Raw genomic sequence first — 21564 nt, forward strand, 5'->3', positions numbered from 1 at the left:
ACGAAGTCGAAGAACCACAATGGCGTCGTTAAAGGAAATTTGTGGCGGGCTTCCAGTGGATCCTCTCCCTTCTCCGCGAGATAGGGATGAATCTGTTCCTCATGCGCCTGTTAGAACAGTTAATCTTTCGGATGATGAACGCAGGGTATGGAAATAGAACTAAACATTCGGCTTTGTCATTGAAAACTTTAAGCTAATATTAATAAACTGTGTTAAACTTTGTAGCTGATCTTTATATTAAAGTTATGCAACAGTAATGAAATTAATTCGTAGCCTCGGTTTTAAGATTTTAAAATTTTCAATCCATTCCCCATTGTATGGCCCTTTGGTGTGGCAAAATGTATTTACAGCCTATTAATTTTGTATTAATGCATGGTTGGCGTGTACACCAGCACGCGTGTTAGATAGTCACACTTCCCTCCTTAAATATTTACTTATTACGATTTATGGCTGGCAATAATTATTAAAGGAAGAGAAATACAAAAGCCAAGGGATGAAGTGCATTCTTCCAGCATGATTAGGGTTTACATGGCTTGAATACGACGATCATTAGACTTTTTTTCTCTGTTTTCTTTCATGTCCAAAAGTATTGAAGAATGAAACCTGAGAATAAAGGACCATATGTCATTTTTGGCTAATAGTTTAAATACAAACACAAACTCATTGTGCTGATCTCCACTCATATTTGGACAATAATTTTTTATAGTCACTCTTCTATCATGTGGGTGTGGTTATTTTGTGAGAACAAATGTGTATCTGGTTGAGAACCCGTCTCCTCAAGCATGCTGGCTTATTTTTTAAACATTTTTTATTCCATATCAAATCAAATCAAATCAACTTTATTGGTACAATAATCCTAAAGACGTTCTCAGGAATATTAAGCCTTAGTAATATAATTTTTCTTCAGTTTCACTTGGAGTTGCATGCCTTACTTGTCAGGAGCATTGAAGCCATCAGGGCATCAACTCAAGAAAAAAAAGAACAAAAAACAGAAAGCAAAAGTAGAGATAGTACTCTTAAAGCCAAAGTGAATGCAGTCAATTACATTGTACTCACAATGCACAAATAAGATTGGGAATTGCTGTGACAATGATTGAAACTGCTGATAAATTTAAGATATGTTGATATTCTTATAGTGCCATGATAGATTGCTATTCTTTAGTAATAATATTCTAAAACCAAAGCAAAGTGAAGCATGGCTTTGGAAGTAGTCTATTCTCTTTCTTTTATGCTTCTCCTACCTTTGTACCCTTTGTTGCTGGCATGGCCATTTTTCTCCTCTTGTGTATCTCACTCAATGGACTAACAAATAAGACAGACTGCTTGTTGTCGAGTAATATTAAATTCTTTATTTACTTTCTTGGGTTGCTTTATTGTAATCTGGAGAAAATCCAGGACAACATTTATAGTTAAAATTGTACATGAAAGTAATGCCCAGGGCATTACTTTATCAGTATAATTACACCTGTACTTTAATTTTTGTTTTCTAGTTAGCATTACAGAATGCTTTGAGGTATTTTCCTCACACCTGTCATCATGCGCTTGCTACGGAGTTTGCTGATGAGCTTAGACAATATGGCCACATCTACATGTATCGTTTTAGACCAGAAATTGAAATGCGGTAAGTTTACTACTGTATGCCATTATTTTGGTTGTTATCTGGTCTTTTTGCTTTGTCAGTCTACTCAATGACCACCACCAACCTTAACAGAACATTTTATGAGTTTTCATGAAAACTGATTGCAGATTTGCACCAGATCACCCTATGGTTTGAACAACTTGGCCCAGGGTAGCAATAGTTGTGCAGCCAACATCTTGCAACAAAAGAAATATTATGCCTTTTCCTATGTTGACACTGTATGTGGCCTTAAAGTTTGTACAGATAAAGATTATTTTCAGTGCATTTGTTTTGTTTGGCATAATGAAGCACAACTGGTAATTGTCATGTGTAGAGGTGACAGGAGGTTTAATTTTTATCAAGAGGAGATGTACTAATGTATGGGCTGGTGCTGGCCAGGCAGGACAATAATGTCTTGACTATGCACAGTGTGAAACTGGCAGTTAGCAGGTTTTCATGCAGTGTTTAAATTTTTATTTGATTTGAACATTTTCATGCTTCTTTTATAACGCAAGAGTCAGAAAGATCATTAATATTTGCTTATCATGTGGTTTTTTAATAGTGCTTACCCCATTGAAGAGTATCCAGCAAAAACACGACAAGCAGCAGCAATCATGTTAATGATTATGAACAATCTGGATGCCAGAGTTGCTCAGGTATATATGCAGCTAGCAAACCATCACATTTTTTAGCCAGTGTAGTGTAACCAGTGTGTATTTTAATTTTCAACTGTCTTGTGTACATGTTTGACCACTCTTTGTTACGAGAGATTGATAAGAGGGTTTAGACGAAGGTTTTTTGTTTCAAACCTCATTAAGCCAGGGTATTGACTTGGAGTTTGTGTTTTGTAACTTTCTTTTGTTATTTGCATTGCTACGATTTACAATGAAATATAAGGTCGTCCAAACATCCAATCTACTTATCACTTTTCTCAGAGGAGTAACCAATATAATTCAAGTAAACAAGAAAGAGTCTCTGTTATATCAGTGTTATTGTATAAACATTAAAAGATTTTCTTTTGAGTACTATAGGTGTTTTGGGCATGCTTTTCTATTTTGACTATTACATGCTTATTTAAACTAGATTAATATCAAATTTTATTTTCATGCCTTGCCTATGTAGTTTCCTCATGAACTTGTGACATATGGAGGGAATGGTCAGGTCTTCTCCAACTGGGCTCAGGTAATGAACCTGAATCTTCTTAACACGTGCTTCATTATTTCTGTTAAATTTTATCAGAGCAGATGCAAGTGAGGCCAATCATGCTTGTCAGTCATGCTTGTCTCCTGCTCCATGCCTGCCTTGTTCTTGCTTAACGCCTGTTTTGGCAGGCCAGTATTTTTTTACCTTCCCCCTCCCTGGTCACTGATGTACAGGTAGCACCACATGGCTTAGTTATTAACATGCCAGATTTATGGATGTATTCTAAGTTTGATTCTTGGCCATGCTATTTTGTTTTGTTTTTCTAAGCATGAAATTATTTGCGTTATGTTATTTAAATATATCTGTGTAACTGGTTTACTCGCAGCATAAATCTTGAGTGGGAACCCTGTTACGGACCAGCTTTCCATCAAGGGGTGGGTTGTTGCATGTACTCCTTAGGTGTTTTGACATGCTATTTTAATTGAAATTAATGTGTGATTAATGTGTGGTCCTGTAATCCTGTTTTTCAGTTTTGGCTTGTGATGCATTATTTATCAGAGATGACCGAGGAACAAACTTTGGTGATGTGTTCAGGACATCCACAAGGTCTCTTTCCCAGCAGTCCCTCAGCTCCAAGAGCCATCATTTCTAATGGCATGGTAATCCATATTAGTTCTGCAAATATTTTTGATACATTGAAAAAAATACAATATTGTGTGATCTCTTGAGTGTGTTATTTGGTTTTATTAGTGATAAAACCAGAAAAGCAAAAGATTTTATGGAAAAATAAAAAATACATCTTTTTCTTTGTCATTAGCTCAGATTAGTTTGTTTGAAGAGTGAAGGAAATTCATCCTTATATTATGGCCATTATGATTAAGAACATTGAACTGGAAAACATTGTTTTTGTAGCTGAACTGCTGTACTTGATCTGGTAGTATTGGTGACCCCTGTTCACTTGCTTTTGCCTTTGTGAGGGAAATTCATCCTTATATTATGGTCGTTATGATTAAGAACATTGAACTGGAAAACATCGTTTTTGTTAGTTGAACTGCTGTACTTGATCTGGCAGTATTGGTAACCCCTGTTCACTTGCTTTTGCCTTTTGTTGACTCTATGTACAGGAAGTAGGTTTTGCCGAGAACTCATAATCTGGCCACACTGGATTTCATAGTTTTATATAGCCAAGGGTTCACTATATGTTTTCTTAGAGCACACTTTTAGTTCATGACTATGGTTAATGTGCCACTTTTACAGCTTATTGATATGCCAGCCTTACTTGCTTCTAGGTTATTCCAAATTATTCCTCAAAAGAACTCTATGATAAGATGTTTGCTTTGGGTGTAACAATGTATGGGCAAATGACAGCGGGAAGCTACTGTTACATTGGTCCACAGGGAATTGTCCATGGAACAACGGTAAAGTTAAATATGTTTAGACTGACAATCGAATGATTTTATTTGTAAAAGTATATTCTTATTATATTCCTAGCCCAGGCACGACAGTGCAAGCTACTATATTGTAGTAACGGACAACCTATTTTTGCTTTAACGTCTAACAGTCATAAACATTATAAAGAGTACCTGTTGCATGAAAAAAAAATCTTTATCAAGAAAACATGAATTTTGTAGCTTTGTTTCTTATTCAGATTGTGGTGTTGAATGCTGGTAGAAGACGGCTGGGAGTCAGTGATTTAAGGGGAAAGGTACATTTTCTTATCCTTGCATATTAGCAGGTTAATTATCAACATATTTTTCTTGATCAAGAAATTGGTAAGGAATTTTGATAAAAAGTCACAATAGAAGAACATCAGTGGTACATTCATATGATTCATTAAGCAGTCACTTACGGCATTATAACTTTGTTGAGCACAAGGAGGAATCCTGTCCTACCGGCAACAACAACGAGCTTTATTTGCATGACCATACAAACACATACAGTATTGCAAAAGCTATGTTTAGGAATCAAAATTACAACACAGGGAAATTATGTTACTTTGACAATAATTTGTCACGAGGATCAAAACAAGCTGAAATATATTTTATGAATTGTATATTGATAAAGTAATTAGAAGAGTTAATCAGTTCATTTATCAAAACGTTTATAGGTAATAACTGGGTAATATTTGGAATCAGAGTCTTGACTTTATAGTAAAATTTGTTCCTAATCATAGAGTATGTAGGACATTGAAAAGGAAAGTGAACTTCGTCTTCTATTACATTGCATCCACAAAAAAGGGCAATGCCTATTATCCTTCGTAGTTTGATTGTATCTGCCTATTTCTATCATTAGTTTGTGATTGCTTATTCATAGTTTTACTAAAGCCCTTCTCCCAGCTGTTCCTCTTGCTAAGTCTAAGTAACTAGAGGAGGTATGATCGGTTTTAAAAGATCTATAAAATTCAAGTTTTTGAGAATGTTGAAAGGTATTTTGCCAATATGAGATATATTCCTGTTTCATTGAACTTACATAGCTTTTTACCATAGCTGTATCTAATAAATCACGGTTAAAGTCAGGAAGCTTAAAGTATTCTGACATATTCATTAAATGAGAGTGGAAGCTATTTTTGCCATTACAGTGTAAGTCGAATGACATTAAAAAAAAGCTCCTTGTTTGATGAGAGGCTTTCTCCATCTGGGGAGCCATAAGAAAATTGATAGTGACCAGCTAGCTTGTTCCAGGAAGGGTAAAGATTTGTATGCTCAGCCGCATGAAGCCCAGCATGTGAATAAAAGATATCAACCCTTTCTTTTTAAAGAACATTCCTGAGCGATTACATCACAATTTTGTGCTGCTCGTCAAGCTATGAATGCCTACGTGAATGGGTGTATAATGATTAGCAAGGAAAGAATCAATCTCGACTTTGATATTTCGGTCAATGATTATCAGTTTAATACAGTTGAGCCACTTCTTATTGACACATCTCTATTATGGACAGTTCTCTTGGTCCTAAAAATACTTACCATCACAATTCCTCTGCTATAATTATGGACTTGATCTACACTCTAGTTCTGTTATGTGGACAACAATTTTGGCTGACTGGCTTTTTTTTGTTCATTTTAATGAATGAGATTTGGCTGTTACATTATTTGAGTATTGAATAATAATGTCAGCATCCTCTAAGATTCAATAATGTTGTTGTAGGTCTTTGTTACGTCAGGTTTGGGTGGAATGAGTGGTGCACAGGCCAAAGCTGCTGTAATTGCTGGCTGTGTTGGAGTGGTGGCTGAGGTACATAAAATGTTACATATTTGTCTTATTCCATTTGGGGTGGTTCCAAAACATCAACACCTTGTTGAAAATATGAGACCTGCTTAATGTGGCTAAAGAGAGTGAATAAAACACCTGAAAACAAGATGTAAAATTAATGTTTCCAAGATCTTGCAATCAAATCAATATTTTCTAGATCTTACCTTTAATATTCCACCTCTTCTACTTTAACTTTTTGTAGTGAAGTTTTTATTATTATGTAGTAATAATGTAATTTATTACACAGGCTTTCCACTGCATATGTATTGCACATTTGATTAATGTCTTGCAGGTTAATGAAGCTGCCTTAAAGAAAAGACATGAGCAAGGGTAAGATTTTGTTATGACTTTTTCACTCTACTATAACCTGGTAACTTTTTAGCGTCCAAAACATTATAACCAAAGTTTCTTGTCTATAATGTGGATCCTAAAGTTTTCGTTTTAATAATGTAACAGTGTTTTCTGGCTTGTCTTTGTTGTTAGGTGGCTAATGGAGTACACCTCTGATGTGAATGTGTGCATTCAAATGATAAAGTAAGTCCTGAGAAGACATACTTGGTTCATCAACACCTTCAGCTGCCCCTCTGCATATTGTGTGTCTTGTAGTACAGTGTATTTTATATGAAGGCTTTGTCTTGTATTAGACTAGCTATGAAGTGTGTAAAAAATTTTTCCACGGTGTATAACCTTCCTAGTCATATCAAGACAAATTCCACTGCAATAAAATCTCTCCTTTTGTGTTGTAATTTTCCAAAATCACCTCGTGTCTGTTAGAAATACAGATATCCTGAAAAATGGTCACAAATACACCATATGCGTCCTTATCACAGAGTATGTGAAGGGCTTGCTCTTATACTCTTGTTTTAAAACTGAGGCATTGGGGCAAATTGGGAATTATGGCCTATATATATCCAGTCCTGCTTTCAAATTTGATTTTTGTGTGTGTGTGCAGGAAAGCTAGGCAGCTGAAAAAGCCGCACAGTTTGGGATACCATGGAAATATAGTTGACTTGTGGTGAGTGAACTGTTTGTCAAGAATTGCTACGTTTTATGATGAGACTTGTCATGAAGCTTTGTAGATTTGCTGCTGTGTGATGCCATAAGAAAAGAAGCGATGACAAAATGAAGAAAACGTACATGGCGACGTTGATTCTTTATCATGTTTTATCTCTAGGGTGTTTACAGTACAGCTAGTGATGCTGGCGGCCAGCCCCAGATAAAGCATGTAAAATTGACTTTTTGTAACCCGTTATTTCCCAAATTAAGACAGCACATTATACTGATTCTAGTTAGCTTTTCTTTTAGCCACTGTTATCAAAGAGATTCTGACGACATGGTTATTTTGTTCCATTAAAGGGAGCGTCTGGTACAAGAATATGAAAGCACTGGTGAACTTCTTGTGGAGCTTGGCTCTGATCAAACTTCCCTCCACAATCCTTTCAATGGTGGTTACTACCCTGTGCAGGTCAGTGATGTCACAGGAATTCCAAGCTCGCGTTACAAGAAAGCGAGTGTTTCTCCTGGATGGTTGAGTGTTTCGTGGGGTTTTTCTCAAATTGGGACTCTGTCTTTCAGTTAGTGCCTAAACGTCTTAACAAAGAGCAAAGGAAGCCCAAACAGCGAGAAAAGAGATTTTTTTGGTGTCATAAGCTCTAGGTGGCCGTACTGACAGAACACTCTGATTGCGTCTTACGGAGGCCATTCTTGTATAATTTGACGACCGTTTCTTTTTACTTATACGTAGGTGAAATTTGATGAAGCAAACGAAATCATGAAAGATGATCCTGAAAGGTTCAAAGCCTTAGTTCAAGAAAGGTATGTTTACTATTAGAATTATATTGACTTAAATTATTATCATACAACAGCAAACCGTCTCTGTTAACAGCTTTGTCGTTATATATCTTTCAGCCTTCGTCGTCAGGTTGCAGCTATCAATAGACTGACTGCACGTGGAATGTTCTTTTGGGACTATGGCAATGCATTTCTCCTCGAGGCTAGTCGTGCAGGTAAAACGTTACAAACTAAGCGAGCAAACATTGCAATCGTGTAAAGTAGAAAGAGAGAGAGAGAGAGCTCTGTTTGAAGAAACACTATTTATTCAGGTAGAATTCAGTGGGTTGATTGCTTTGATAGGTAGTTTTTGTTCGTTATAAAAATGAATTTTAACCTATTTTTTGCAGTCTTTTTGCATCAGTTAATTCCAGCTGCGCCCACCGTCCTCCAAGCCAAATTTCGTGCGCCCCGGGTGTCGGGCATTTGTCAACCTTGGGGCCAAACCCTGTCTTTTTACGCCACATTGTTTCTGACTCGAAATCAAATGAGATAGTGAGATCGGGAGCGATCCTAGTGAGTCGACGTACTTTTTGTTTATTGAATCAATCTTGTTTCGATCAATTAAGTGGCCTTAATATTCAGAACAGCTGGCTTTTATACGAAAGACCATTTAATCTACGTCAGTGCTCTAAATGGCTTGTTTGCTAGCCTGCAAATACATCCGTCTTTACTCGCTCCTCCTCGACGCTTAGGAAAAAGAGGCGAGGAGCTAGCAGAGACGAATGTAGTCGCAGGCTTAAGGACATGACGCACTCGGTTTTCAATAAACTATGACATCATCTGCCTTAAACCTGTCAAATCGGTTAAACAACCTAACATAGCAAGTTGCGTTATGTTAAAGAGACTTCCCCGCATTCTTTCTTACGATAAAGACAAAAGACGATGAGATCATCGAAGTAAATGTATCCCTACCCTCAATAATGGAGCTCACCGGCCAAAAAGCGGTCTAAAACATCCGTACTATACTACTACTATCAAGACAAACTACATTAGAAGGTTACATTTTATGGCACGTAGCACTGATCAATATTACTTTACCCCGATGCTTTTATGTTCTAAGGAGCTGATGTGTGCAAAGAAGGAGCGCCTCTGGGAGTGTTCCGTTATCCTTCCTATGTACAGGATATTATGGGGTAGGTACTGACAGCAATTTATTTAGTTCTTTCCTCCAGCAGTTAACATTCGCGTTTTGCAGCTGCCCGCTTAGAGACGTTTGGCAGGATACAGTTCTGTTGTGAAATGTCATGTGACCTCAAAGTAACCAATGAGAGCACGCGTTGCTACCTTTATACCCAACGTATTGTGCCTAAGTTCTGTGTCTATCTATTTTAAAAGTATTGTGATAATAACCTTCGTTCCGATTCTCGAATGTATTTACAGAATCTTTTGATTTGATTTACAGCGATATTTTCTCAATGGGCTTTGGACCATTTCGGTGAGTGAATGAAAAACAATTATCTTTGCGTTCTGAATCTAAAACGTTCAAAAATGGATATAATGAAATCGTTACACCTTCGTAAGTATCAAAGACATTTTATTCTGCGTCGACTACTGTTTGGAAAAACTTAACTTTCGCGAAGGAATTGATTCCGTCACATCTGCTTCGTCTCTTATTATTATCATACCATGTTTAACGCACATTTTCCTCATCCCCCCTTGTACATTTAGATGGGTTTGTACTTCCGGTCTGGCAGCCGATCTGGCAGCAACTGATGAAATCGCCAGAAAAGTATTGGAGCAAATTATGGCTGAAGGATGTGAGTTTCAAGCCATTTAACTATCATCATCTTGTTAATTGATAGTTTTTAATATTCTTTTTCTAAGCACACCAAATCATACAGCCTGGCAATGTTTCGACATTTTTTTGGAAACTAGGATGCACTACCTCCTTCCCAGGGCCCGGGTCTCTTTTTCGTCCTCTTCAGGGTACCGGAAGAGGAGAGAGCCTGGGAATGAGGTGTAATTGCACATTTAATATTTAATCTTTAATCCGCTATCTAAACTTGACCTGTGTGACGTTTTCAGGAGGAAAATTTCAGGAAACTCTTGCTCGCTTCCCTTGGCCTCAATGAAAATAACATTATCAACGCGAACAACTTCAAACGTGTTAATTTTGTTTTTGCAGTACCTGTTGAAGTAAAAGCTCAATACGAAGACAACATTAAGTGGATAGAAGAAGCGCAGCAACACCATTTGGTTAGCTTTTAAAACCTGTACACATCAATATTTATAGAGAACCTGCTTTGCCATAGGACAAATTGACTATTTTTTGAAATAAAGTATAATTTTCCTTTCATTATCTAACGGTGAAATAAAGGTTTGTGTGTACATGTAAATAAAACTAAAATGGGACGTGATTACATCGCAGACTTTTTTACGCACACCGCTAACTTGCATTTGATGATTTGATGACGTCATTAGGTCGCTCTTAGCTTGGTATTAGAAAAATTTCGAATCATGATTTTGACAAACGTGCTCGTTTTCATTTAAAAAGCCGATCTTATGTATTAATGTTATAACTAATAGAATCTGTTGAGTCGTTACAATGTTTGATCAGTTTAATCTGTTTATAGGTGGTCGGTTCCCAGGCTCGAATTTTGTACTCAGACCACCGCGGCCGTGTGGCTATTGCAGAAGCATTCAACAAGGCGATCAGCGAGAAGCGATTGATGGTAAGACTATTTTATTTCAGTTTCGGTGGATCCTGTCCACTGAATAATTTACGTTTGATGTCTTTTTTTGTTTCAGGGTTGCGTGGTCATAAGTCGGGACCACCACGATGTCAGTGGAACAGATAGGTAATTCAGACCTTAACAGCTTTTTATTCTGCTACAAATATTTTTGTTCGCCGTTTCTTTAGCGTTTCTTTGGGTCATGCGGTACATGTTGTGACTGGCAGAAGTAATTACCTTACAGTAGGTCTGAGTTTTACGTTACTCGGTCTAAAGTAAATAAAGTAACTTCTTTGGTGGAGAGAATTTGTTATGCTGTTAAATACGATGTGTTTTACACTCTATCGTTATCACTCAAATTTATGATAGCTTGTGTAAATTTTGTTTCCAGCCCTTTCCGTGAAACTTCAAACATTTACGACGGATCAAGTTTTTGTGCAGGTTTGTGGTTAGCGCACTTGAAGCCAAAAGCCAGCGGTATTAATTGTTGTACTACTGGCCCGTATAAAATAATATATTAATAAGGCAAGGTTCTTCTGCGCATAGGTAATAAATGAAAAGTAAATAAATAAAACAAAAAAGGACGGTAACATAAGGAACTACTTGTGACTATGTATCTAACTTAACTTAGCTAAAGTTATGTTTTAGTCAGAGAGGACAAAGTTCCTCAGAGGTTAACGAAAAGTCTGAGAATTTTGTTGAAAGTAAGGGAAAGTCTTGGTTCTTATCAATGTCATGAAAACGTATATATATTCATGTCCTTCAAAAGGAGTTTTAGAAAGATAATATGAAATGTAAGGTCTGTGAAAGTTTATCAGGTGTCAGGAAAAAGTCAATAATGCCAAATGCCAACCCTGGTCATGCGTAAATTGGAGTCAGGAACATACTGCTCGTGATAGCTGATGTACAGGATTTCTAACGTCCTTTTTCTGGATGGGGAAAGTATCGCGACTACACGTACGGTGTATTCTGGCCAGTCCGGTATTTGCTTGAATCTTTAGATGGCTCTTTGCGAACTCCTACAGAGTGATAAGTAGTACCAATTGATAGTAATTCTTTTTGTAGATATGGCTGTTCAAAATGTTATTGGTGACTCTTTTCGAGGAGCAACGTGGGTTGCACTTCATAATGGCGGCGGGGTCGGCTGGTAAGTTAGGATTTAGTATATTGAAAAGTTATTTTGAAACCTGTCTATATTCACTGGGATATTTGTATTGAACCCTCAAAATTGAACAGTCCTTCAGTATTGTCGTTTTCTTTTGTTATCTTGAGCTTTTTCTTCCATATCCCGTCAGACGTGAGAGTTTGTTGTCGGTGTACTTTTCGTTAAATACTAGTAACACTTGAGGGTCATATAGTCAAACCTGCTGACTATAGCTTTACTTGGCAGGCTAATTAAATGACGTTTTTTTTTGCAGGATGCTTGAAATACTTCATCGTCCTTTGTTAGTCTTTAAGTCTTTTGACTGTGATGATCCTCATTTTAATAGTAAATTTTCTGTGTTTTTCTTTAGGGGTGAAGTTGTCAATGGTGGCTTTGGTCTGGTGTTAGATGGATCTCAAGTAAGTTTTATCGATTAAGTGTAGAATCCGGTAGTATTTTTAATTTATTATTCGACACTGCAGGCTCATAAAATATACGATACAGTTGAGCGCCTCAACTAAAAGTGTATATACAGCTTAATAAAGATGAAGTTGTCACTAACCGTTCGTACCAAGTATGCAAGAAATTTTATCTCGCTTTAGAATTAAGTAATGTCATTTTAAAACGCTCTTTTCCACCGCGGTTTTACTCCCTGAGCTTTTCTCTAGTCGATAAACTTCAAGATGCTTGGTACTCTCGACACTTTTTGTCGTGTAGGTTTAGCAAAGATAACTGTGTGCAGTATGGCAGTAGACGAATAAGTTTTTACACGACATATGTGTTATGAACCCATACTTCATACGACCACTTCTTTGAATTGTTATTTTGTTGGCAGGATGCTGGTAGCAAGGCTTGTATGATGTTATCCTGGGATGTTAACAATGGGGTGAGTCTATTGTTTAAACATATATTTTTCCCAACCAGTTTATGTTTTTTCTCTCAAGAGGTTTGCATATCAACTTGATTACTCGAAGGGGAACTCAAGAAAAGAAAAAGAAAGAAAAGAAAGAAAGAAAGTTTTTAAAGAAACTTATTTATAGAGAGTCAATTTACTGACGAATATTTGAACTTGGAATTCCGATTTCTAGGCTTGTAATAGCATTTTACTCACTGGGACTATAGGATTTGGCTACGTTATTTCTCTTTTCCACTGGCAATTGGGTTTGAGACAAACTTTGATTGGAGACTGGGCAGGGGGAAAACAGATTAGTAAGATGCACCCACAGGAACCTCGAAATTTAAAAGTTACGAGGAAATTAGTCCTACCTTGATTATAGGGAGGAGATTTGTTTTCCTTTTTTTCGATTGCTTTGCTGTTGGAATCAGTCTGCGGTCTATTAAGTTATTTGTGATCGAGATCTTCAAGAGATGCGTCACCACCCATCACTTTGTTGCTGTAGATTTTGCTAACCGTAACTGTTTTGCTGTGTTCAAGGTTGCTCGCCGTTGCTGGTCGGGAAACATCCATGCAAAAAAGGCCATCTGCAAGGCCATGGAAGAGAATCCTTTATTGAAGGTCACCATTCCCTGTCACGTCCAGGACATCACTTTACTGGACAAAGCTCTTAAGCCATGAAGAGCCTTGTTCGATTATATGTGTGAGACAGTGTATACCAAGGGAAGACAAGCTTCATAGACGTCGCCAACAAGGAAAAGAAAACAACTTATTCAGTTTCAGTCTCTACTAGAAGGGACCTTACGATACGACAGCGGCGACCTCCACGTCGCTGAAAAACAGACTTCGCATCATTTTAAACTTTTTCGCGATTATCCCAATTCGCCCTGTTACTTAAAAGAAGGGGATTTTGGCTGGAGCTGAAGGGAGGGGAACGCGCTCAAGTTCGGACAGAGATGGTATAATTTATTGCCTTGCCGTTCCCGTTCCCAAGTAAACTTAAAATTTGGTCATTTCACGTCGTAGTTGTGCAGTGAAGGCAAAGAAATGTACAAAAAAGCGTGATGCATGTGCAGAGTTGTTGTTTTGCTCATTAATCCTATTGTTTTTTGACGTTCCCGTTGCCGTCGTCGTCGTGGTTTCGTAAGGTCCCTAGTGAACGGCCAACGCGCAGGTGGAATTTTATATTTTAATCGGGAAAGGTTTTAGCTTCGCTTGCTGGTTATTTCACGTTAAAGAAGTTGGTGAAATCGACGCACCACGTACAGAAGAGAGAGAAAAAAAGGAAAATACATCCATCCGAAGAAAAACTATTCTATCGGTTTCTTTTTTTTCTTTGACGTTTTCCAATGTTTTCCATGTTCCTGGTTTTAGTACATGCAGCTTTTGAAGTCCAACGTGAAATTTAAAGCTTTTTCTAATATTTATTCTACACGGGTTCTGCATAATCTTGCTAGTATTTATCTTAAGATCGATGCTGTTCTAGTGAAAAGAAGCCTTAGTATTTGTGTCCTGTAGTAATTCTAAACTCGATATTGGTTTCGACTTGTGCTTTCGGAACAGTAACAAAGTCGTTAAATTAAGCTTGTGGTGATCATTTTTTTGCATACATAAACTCTTCTGACACTTTTTTGCCATAGATGTTTGCCTCAACAAGGGTTTTAGGCTTTATAACTTAATCTTATAAATAGTATTCTTGTCAATAGAAGGGAAAGCGGTTGGTGACATCTTCACACACACTATACTTTATTTCATACACATCATTTTGCCATCTCCACCCGCAAATAGCAAAAGCTAGACGAGGCGGGCGGAGAGGATAACAGATAATATTGTAAAGTAACTAAATAAACTATGTGGATAAATAAGAATTACAGAAAAACAAGCTAAAGTTACAGAATATATAGTCTTACAGAATGATATTACAATCAAATTTACTACTAACAGAACCTATCGATTATTGGTGCATTGAGTCTAGGATGCAGAATTTGCCATTTTTTGTAGGAGAATGGGCACTTCAACATTCGGTTACCATTAAAACAAGGTTTATAGAGATTATTTTGATGCTGAAAAACTCTCATTAAAAGTAAGCCTCAGAGCTATGTTGTGTTCACTGTTTGTTGTCTTTGTATTACTTTCAAATTTTACTTTATCTCGTAAGGAGGTTGATTATGATCATCAAGGTGAAGGTAGTCCTTAATAGGACTGTTGTTGTTGACAGTGACTGACGTTACGACCAGCTGTGCGGTAGTCATCTTCAGAGTCAAAGTGAGTTGTATCACGTCAGTTGATGGTATTAAACTCTGGTTATTGACCTGATTGGTCAATTAAGTCGCGATGTTATTGGTCGCCTGTCAGTTTTAAGCCGTGATGTAATTGGCTATGAAGACTTGTAATGTCATTGGTGCGTTTCTCTCCGTCTATCGTTATTTATTCTTAGTCTTATTGTCAGTTGTCCAGTCTTTCTCTCGAAGTTAGTTTTGCTTGATTCCGTCAATAAGTCGTTTGTACAGTGCCGGTGACTGTTGACTACGATTAAGTGGTGTTTGGTCTAAGTTAGTAAACCATCTTTCTAAAGTGAGTCGTTGATAGTAGTCTGTAGAATACTTAATACATGTCGCAGAGTCCCAGTCGATTTGATGTTTCGTCTGTAAACGGTCGTCACCATTTCTCGTCGCTCGTTTGAATCGATTGGGACTCTCTATAGACTACTATTAACGACTCACTTTAGAAAGTTGGTTTACTGACTGAATCGTACTGAACCGTAGCCGCTGAATCGTATTAAACAGTTACTGGTACCGTACAAACAACATATTGACCCTCATGACGGAATCCATTATGGCTCTTGAATCAACTCAACCCACTCATCAATCATCTCATACTCAATCTATACGTATGAAATGACTCCTGGGTTCAAAAAACCTTTCACAGTTTTACTTTATCTCTTGCTAAGTGAAGTCTGTTAGTTGTGAGAAAGAAAAAACCTTGAAAACTGGGATTAACGAGACGTCTTTAATAGACGTCTATTAGGCTGCAGTGGTGAAATATTTTCCACGCTGAGTGTATAGCTACTCCTATTCCGAGAAATACAGGAAGACAGGTTCTAAATCCCAAAACAAAGGACATGCCAATAATCGAACAAGAAATGTACCTGGAGAGTATGCAAAGCAAAGGGAGAGAATTGGAACCCCAGTCCTCAGCTCCGAGGTAACCGAGGCAAATGATATGCTACTTATTCTGATCATCAAGATGTTCTTGTCTGCCGTGTCCACTCGTCTCAACTATGAGTTCGCCTGAAGTGTATTGGTGACATAACCGAATGGAACGCGTGAAGGTACCGGTGCTCGAGTACTCCCTTGCCCTGCAATATCTTCACTCCTGCTTTATCCCGTTGATGTTCGTTTGCTCGCTTTTTTCTTACTTTGTAAGTATCACAAAAACTCCATTTCATTCCTAGTGATGAAAATTTGTCCGGTGCACTCAAATGGATCCAGGAACCCAGGTTTGTAACTTAATTTATACTCCTTCTGTAAGTAGAAACCATCTTGTGGTATATTTTACGAACACAGTATTCCATGATTTCACACCAGGATAGCATGCTCGCTCCTAAGAAGAGACCATAGAAGCCGCCCAGGGTAGCTGCCAAGAAAAAGTCGTAAATGATAACTAACATTTTAACATATTTTAAGTTAGAAACTGATAATTTAGACTTGACACTAAGACGGCATTTATCTCTTGATAGAGCGATGTAGTAAAAGCGATCCGCGTTGTCCGTCTGTAACCACACTGAGAAACAGCGATCGCGATGTGATTATTACGATTAAGACGTAATTTTAGCGAAAGCAATGTGGCGATAGTGATCATAAAGTAAATGGCGAGGCGAATGATGGTTTGGGCTGACGGCGTTATGTGTGTGATGAGTTTCTGGTTTTATGATATACCACTGACACACATGACACTTGGGATAATTGTTTGTTTAGCTTGGAACTTTAGTCTATCCAGTATCAGAGTATAAACAGGCGTCTAAGAACTGAATAGCGCTTGCATCACTTAATGCATCTCTTATGTAATCATAGAGCAGAGTAACCTAAGCTCTGAGTATTAACCACAAGTAATACACTAACCAATGAAACTGAATGGCGCAAAAGAAGGCACTTGTTTGAACTCTAGATAATGTAAATCGCTAAAGTAGACGTCCAAGGAAACGATGTTGTTGCTGCAAGAAGAAACAAAATTAGGTAAGTAAAGTCTTGTTATTTAATTCTATAAGCTGGACTGGCTCCCCGTGATGGCCTACACGCGGAACTTCCGCCCGCGAGGGGTACCTTTTGCAGACTTTACGTATTTAAAAGGGTAGGGATTTCACAAGTTTGTAAATATGAAAGGGTAGTGAAATTCACATTTTAGTTATTTTAAAAAAAGGCGTCAACTAAAATATTTCGAACAGATGCTCTTCAGTAATGGTTGTATCAATTTAATTTATTGAACACTGTATAAAATGACAAGAAGACTCACTGTAAATAGGGATGTGAAAGGGTACCATGGTAAGTTCATAGGTGTATTTCCTTGCCTAGTCCAGAATGGCCCATAAAATACTATCTATTGATTTAGACAACTTACTCTATGAAATCACGCCTTTCCGCTGTAGTCATGTTGAGAAATGGCTGATATTCGCTGTATAACGACGGGTTATGAGTTGGTGATGTCTTTAGAAATGCCATGAGATGTTCCGCAAAAATATTTCTCTCGAGGCGAGCGTACGATAGAGATGACTCGTACTCTTTTTCCTCGCAGGGTAGTGGACAATCCTCTTCACATTTTCTTTGCTCCTCAGATGAAATAAGACTTTCTACAAATTGTTAGAAATTGTTTTCAAAGGAAAAGAAGTCTCTGATCATTAAGAGAAGTCTTAGTTTTAATCGTAAGTTATCTTTTTTTAGAGTAAAAGTTGCAAATGCAGAAGTATGGGTAGTGGTGTTGCTATTGGCGTATTTCTTTTAGTCGCCGATTATTTAACACTTCCCTTGTAAAGAAGGAGGGAGGTACGTTTGACATTATTGGACTGAATAAGATATGAATAATTAATAGACAGAGACCAGCCTACCACTACCACTGCCTTGGTACCTAGCAAATGTTCATCTGTACTTCTCAGTTGAAGCTTAGAAAAATTGGTTTGTCATGCACAAAGAAAGAATAAATACTACAGGGCAGAACATTTTGACGGCGCGGTTTTTAAATCAAAATTACAAGAGTGGCGGGGTAAACGTGTATTTTTCATGCCATCCTTTGTCCAATGTACATTTATTTACATTAATAACGATCATATTCTTAGTAAAAACTTACCAAGAGCGGGAAAAACACAAAATACTGTATTATTCGGAGCACAAACTTTAGATGTCCCTAAAATGAAAAAATCATGTGAGAAAGACAAATGCTTTTCCTTTCATGGCAATAATCTGTTTAATGGAGTGCTTTCCAGCGGCCAGGGACCAGTGCAACCTCACAGAAGGGAGGCAAAAACTCGAACAAACCTAAAACGATCGCTCTGGAAATGCGTGGACGATTGTTTTTCACTCAGGAAACGGGTGTATTAGACTTGAAAGCCAAGTCATTGTTAGTCTGGATCATGAGCAATAACCTCATTTTCTCGTGCAAACCATAGCGTTAGGAAAGTACTCTTTCGAGATGGCCCTGTGCTAGCATTATAGTGTCGTCTCTGTTAGCACGAGGGAGAGGCTTAACGGCGTCAGAAACCAACATCCACAGAACTGAAATTTACTGTCAGGCCAAGAGTACATATGTTCTCTCGTTAGGCATATTTGTACAGCTGAAATGTATATGGAACATTTTCTATCATGAGTGATTTAAATAGTGCGTTTGAAAGAACACCTCTAATTTGAATGTGTCAAATTGTCTTGATTAAATCAACTGCCATTCGTAGAAATTTCGAGAAATTGCCTAGGAGTAAGGAAAATTTTAGGCCAAATTGTGTAGTGAATACAGTCTATGCACATAAAGATAGCAGTAAATTAACAGTCCGGAATATCCCTAAATTTAGGGACAGGGCCAACTGGTCATGCGACGCTTTTCAACCAATGATAAGGCGCGCTTGCGTTTATCAAAACACAAATCAAAACATCGCCCCAGTGATTAAAAAGACGGAGTAGGACAGGATTAAAGATGAGCTTACAGTACTCGTCTAGGTTTCACATTTAATATTTCAAAGAGAGCATTTCATGTAAGAGAATAAGAGCATTAATCATTGCAACGAATCATTGAGGCGTTCGAACTGATTCCGGACCGATCGCAGAGATCGTGGCTTCACATAGAGAAGGATGAATATTTGTAAGCGAAACTGAAACATTTACAAACCAAACTAAGTATATAAAGTGGAAAATACGTTACCGTAAAACATTGGAGGTCGACATCCACACTTTTTGACAATAACCTGGTTTTCACACTTTTTGAGGCAGGCCAGTTTGGTGTAATTGTACACATCACCAGTGCTTAACATTTGTAATGTTCTTTGAGTGCAGTTAGTCTGATAAGGGGCTTCCAAACTACGCATCTGCAGACGGAAAAGACAGCACAGTCAATCAATCGTTTCAAAGTTCTGTATTTCAGTTCATATCATTTCCACCACCGGGTATAATCCAAACTCACAATGATCTGCTTTTCAGCTGCCTTGATTAGCTATATGGATAGAACATTGCGTCCAGTCATCGCGAAATTCAGAGTTCGATTCCTGTCAAAAAAGCCTGAATTTTTCGTCTCTTTCAGGTTCTTTTTCAACCGCTTAGATCGCTCATTCTCCTACGAAGATCATGTTCACTTTCATACAATCAGTTTTAATAATTACTTTAGTTTAATTGATAAAAATAAGTTGTCACCCGGCTATAAAAATTCACTTTTGCCTAGCATAAAAAGAAACTACGAATTTTAATACGGTCGCGGAAGCTGAATAACTATGCAGGAATGCGGCCGTCTTTTAATTTCTCAGCGTCCTCCATCCATTTGGAAAATGGCTTCCCTGAGATACATTTTTCACACTGGAAGCCGCTAAGTTGAATTAGTCTTGGTAGAAGACTTATTGTAAAACATGAACACGCTATGTATCTTAAAATAGCAGTCACAAGAGAACTGAATCCAAATATGCTTTTTTTGGTGTGTTTTTCGTTCGTGTGTTCTGGAGGTCCAAAAAGGAAACGAAGAAGAAGGGGACGAAAGAAAGAAAGAAGGTATAGAAAACTTTTCTCCCTCATCGTTTTCTTGTTCGATATCTGTTCAGCTTTCGCAAGGCTCTTACTTTACGACCCACGATCGATTCAAAACACACAAAGAAACCACCTGTTACACAAGCTACAATCGATACGATATTTGCGATAGTTTATGAGGGGTTGTTTTTTCCATTTCATCCTTGAGATTGCTGACCTTTTTTTCCTTCACGATTGCACTGATAATAAAAAGTTGGGAATCATTAAAATGAACGAAAAATATTTCCCACAATACCTTGTCACTTTGACTATGTGTCAATGAGTCTACCAACAAAGACTAAAGACGATGGGAATTGTTCAAATAGCTTGACTCAGTTATCGTAAATGGTAGCAAGACTGATTTTTTGAATGAATGGTATTTGTTTAATTATATTTTAGGTTTATTTCAAAATTGTAAGGTGCATTTGAAAACATTGTTGAATTTTGCGCGGTATAAATCAATTATTATTATCATAATTTATTTATCAATGCATTTTGAAAATGGGGAAGTTTATCCGAAAGAAAACAATGGTGACAATACGTATACCTCAACCTCATTAATAATTTGTAAGAGTAAACCAAAAGTAATTATTTTTTCGAAGGAGGTTCGCAAATCAGATTCATAATTATATAATTACCAACAAACGAAAGGAAATGTCCGTTTAAAGGGCTAGAGCAAAACCTTACAGGATTATTTTAGCCAATGGCCGCTTTCACGCTAGAAACGGATTATTCGTCGATAATAAGTCTTCAAAATCCGTCAAAATTGACCGAAAAACCGCAGACAAATTAAGAGAATAAGGGCAGACGGATTATTTGTCCAAAATTAAAGCAATTTCTTTTTCACCTTCGAATTATCCAACCGATATAATAACCCTTCTGAGACGGATAACCTTTCTCTATTTATGAAAACGGCCATTGTGCAGTTATTTCAAAAGGCTGTATTACTTTTTTAATACCTGTTTCATCTTAAAAGAATAAAAGGTTTGAATCCCTGGTGCAACTCCAAGACTGACTTCTTCCATAAAGGGAAAGTTTTTCTGATCATGTACAAGAACTGCCACCCCGGCAAAAGGCCTCTTGGCATTTTTCAAGTAAGCGTCTTTCTGTATATTTAAGCGCAGCTTTAACCCGCTGTTTTTGCCCGCCATTCTAGCTTTCAAGAGTGGTCCTCCATTCCGGCCTGAGTTAAATGTGAAGCACTGCCCGTAGAATGAGCTAATGAAGCTAGTGAAGTTGGTTGCCCCACATTGCAAGCCATCAAATGAACAAGATATAAATGTCGGTGGAACATTCGGGAGGAGCATTTCATCAATCTGATGACCATGTTCTTTCAGGACTGCTTCCGCATCTCGTAGAAGTAGATCGTCAATCCCATCCAGGTCGTCTTTCATGGTGTCTTTGGACAGCAAAAGAATTCTTGAGAGTTGATCAGCTTTTTTAGCGACTTCCTCCTCTTTCAAACCATAATTACGAGAAAGTGTATATCGAATCTTCTTCATGTTTGCAATATTAAAATTGCAAAGTGTAACCGCTGGGAAAATCATCTCGTTTCTTTCTGGGCTTTTCGAGGTAATCTTCGTAATAAACGGCCTTTGATAAAACTCTTTCATTGATAAGTACGACTGATAACAGCAAACTGAAAAAGATGCGAGAATAGCCAGGCCCCAGAGAATTCGCCGCAATAAATTGTCAGCATAAAGGAACCGAGCCCCATGAAGAGATGTTGCATTCAAGAAGCTTTGCAGTGTTTCAGGCAT

At 37.6% G+C, this 21564-nt stretch overlaps 2 protein-coding genes across 2 annotated transcripts; one reads left to right on the forward strand and one right to left on the reverse strand.

Annotated features, from left to right (window-relative positions):
- The first annotated feature begins 1 nt into the window (after nt 1).
- Nucleotides 2–14664, forward strand: LOC140933929 (urocanate hydratase-like). Its single transcript, XM_073383600.1, has 25 exons — nt 2–145; nt 1491–1621; nt 2181–2274; nt 2741–2800; nt 3292–3420; nt 4051–4179; nt 4410–4466; nt 5906–5992; nt 6303–6340; nt 6494–6544; nt 6963–7025; nt 7367–7475; nt 7755–7825; nt 7919–8016; nt 8904–8976; nt 9246–9278; nt 9512–9600; nt 9969–10039; nt 10417–10515; nt 10592–10641; nt 10907–10956; nt 11581–11662; nt 12030–12078; nt 12495–12545; nt 13095–14664. Exons 1-25 carry the CDS (start codon nt 20–22, stop codon nt 13233–13235), a joined length of 2031 nt encoding a protein of 676 aa, XP_073239701.1. The 5' UTR covers nt 2–19; the 3' UTR covers nt 13236–14664.
- Nucleotides 14665–17167: 2503 nt separating this feature from the next.
- Nucleotides 17168–21564, reverse strand: LOC140934811 (acid-sensing ion channel 1C-like). Its single transcript, XM_073384374.1, has 4 exons — nt 20764–21564; nt 18957–19119; nt 17895–17951; nt 17168–17400 (listed from the first exon to the last, which is right to left on the reverse strand). Exons 1-4 carry the CDS (start codon nt 21562–21564, stop codon nt 17168–17170), a joined length of 1254 nt encoding a protein of 417 aa, XP_073240475.1.

Source organism: Porites lutea, chromosome 4, assembly GCF_958299795.1.
Source record: "Porites lutea chromosome 4, jaPorLute2.1, whole genome shotgun sequence".
In the NCBI taxonomy this organism is placed as follows: domain Eukaryota; kingdom Metazoa; phylum Cnidaria; class Anthozoa; order Scleractinia; family Poritidae; genus Porites; species Porites lutea.

Excerpts from the sequence above, each read along its gene's own strand:
- LOC140933929 (XM_073383600.1), top strand. The coding sequence starts at position 20 with ATGGCGTCGTTAAAGGAAATTTGTGGCGGGCTTCCAGTGGATCCTCTC. Across the intron at positions 2,801-3,291 it reads TCTTCTCCAACTGGGCTCAG|TTTTGGCTTGTGATGCATTA; the intron begins GTAATGAACCTG and ends CCTGTTTTTCAG. Across the intron at positions 5,993-6,302 it reads GTGTTGGAGTGGTGGCTGAG|GTTAATGAAGCTGCCTTAAA; the intron begins GTACATAAAATG and ends AATGTCTTGCAG.
- LOC140934811 (XM_073384374.1), bottom strand. The coding sequence starts at position 21,564 with ATGCCTGAAACACTGCAAAGCTTCTTGAATGCAACATCTCTTCATGGG. Across the intron at positions 17,952-18,956 it reads TCGACCTCCAATGTTTTACG|GGACATCTAAAGTTTGTGCT; the intron begins GTAACGTATTTT and ends TTTTCATTTTAG. Across the intron at positions 17,401-17,894 it reads TTGTGTTTTTCCCGCTCTTG|AAAGTCTTATTTCATCTGAG; the intron begins GTAAGTTTTTAC and ends AACAATTTGTAG.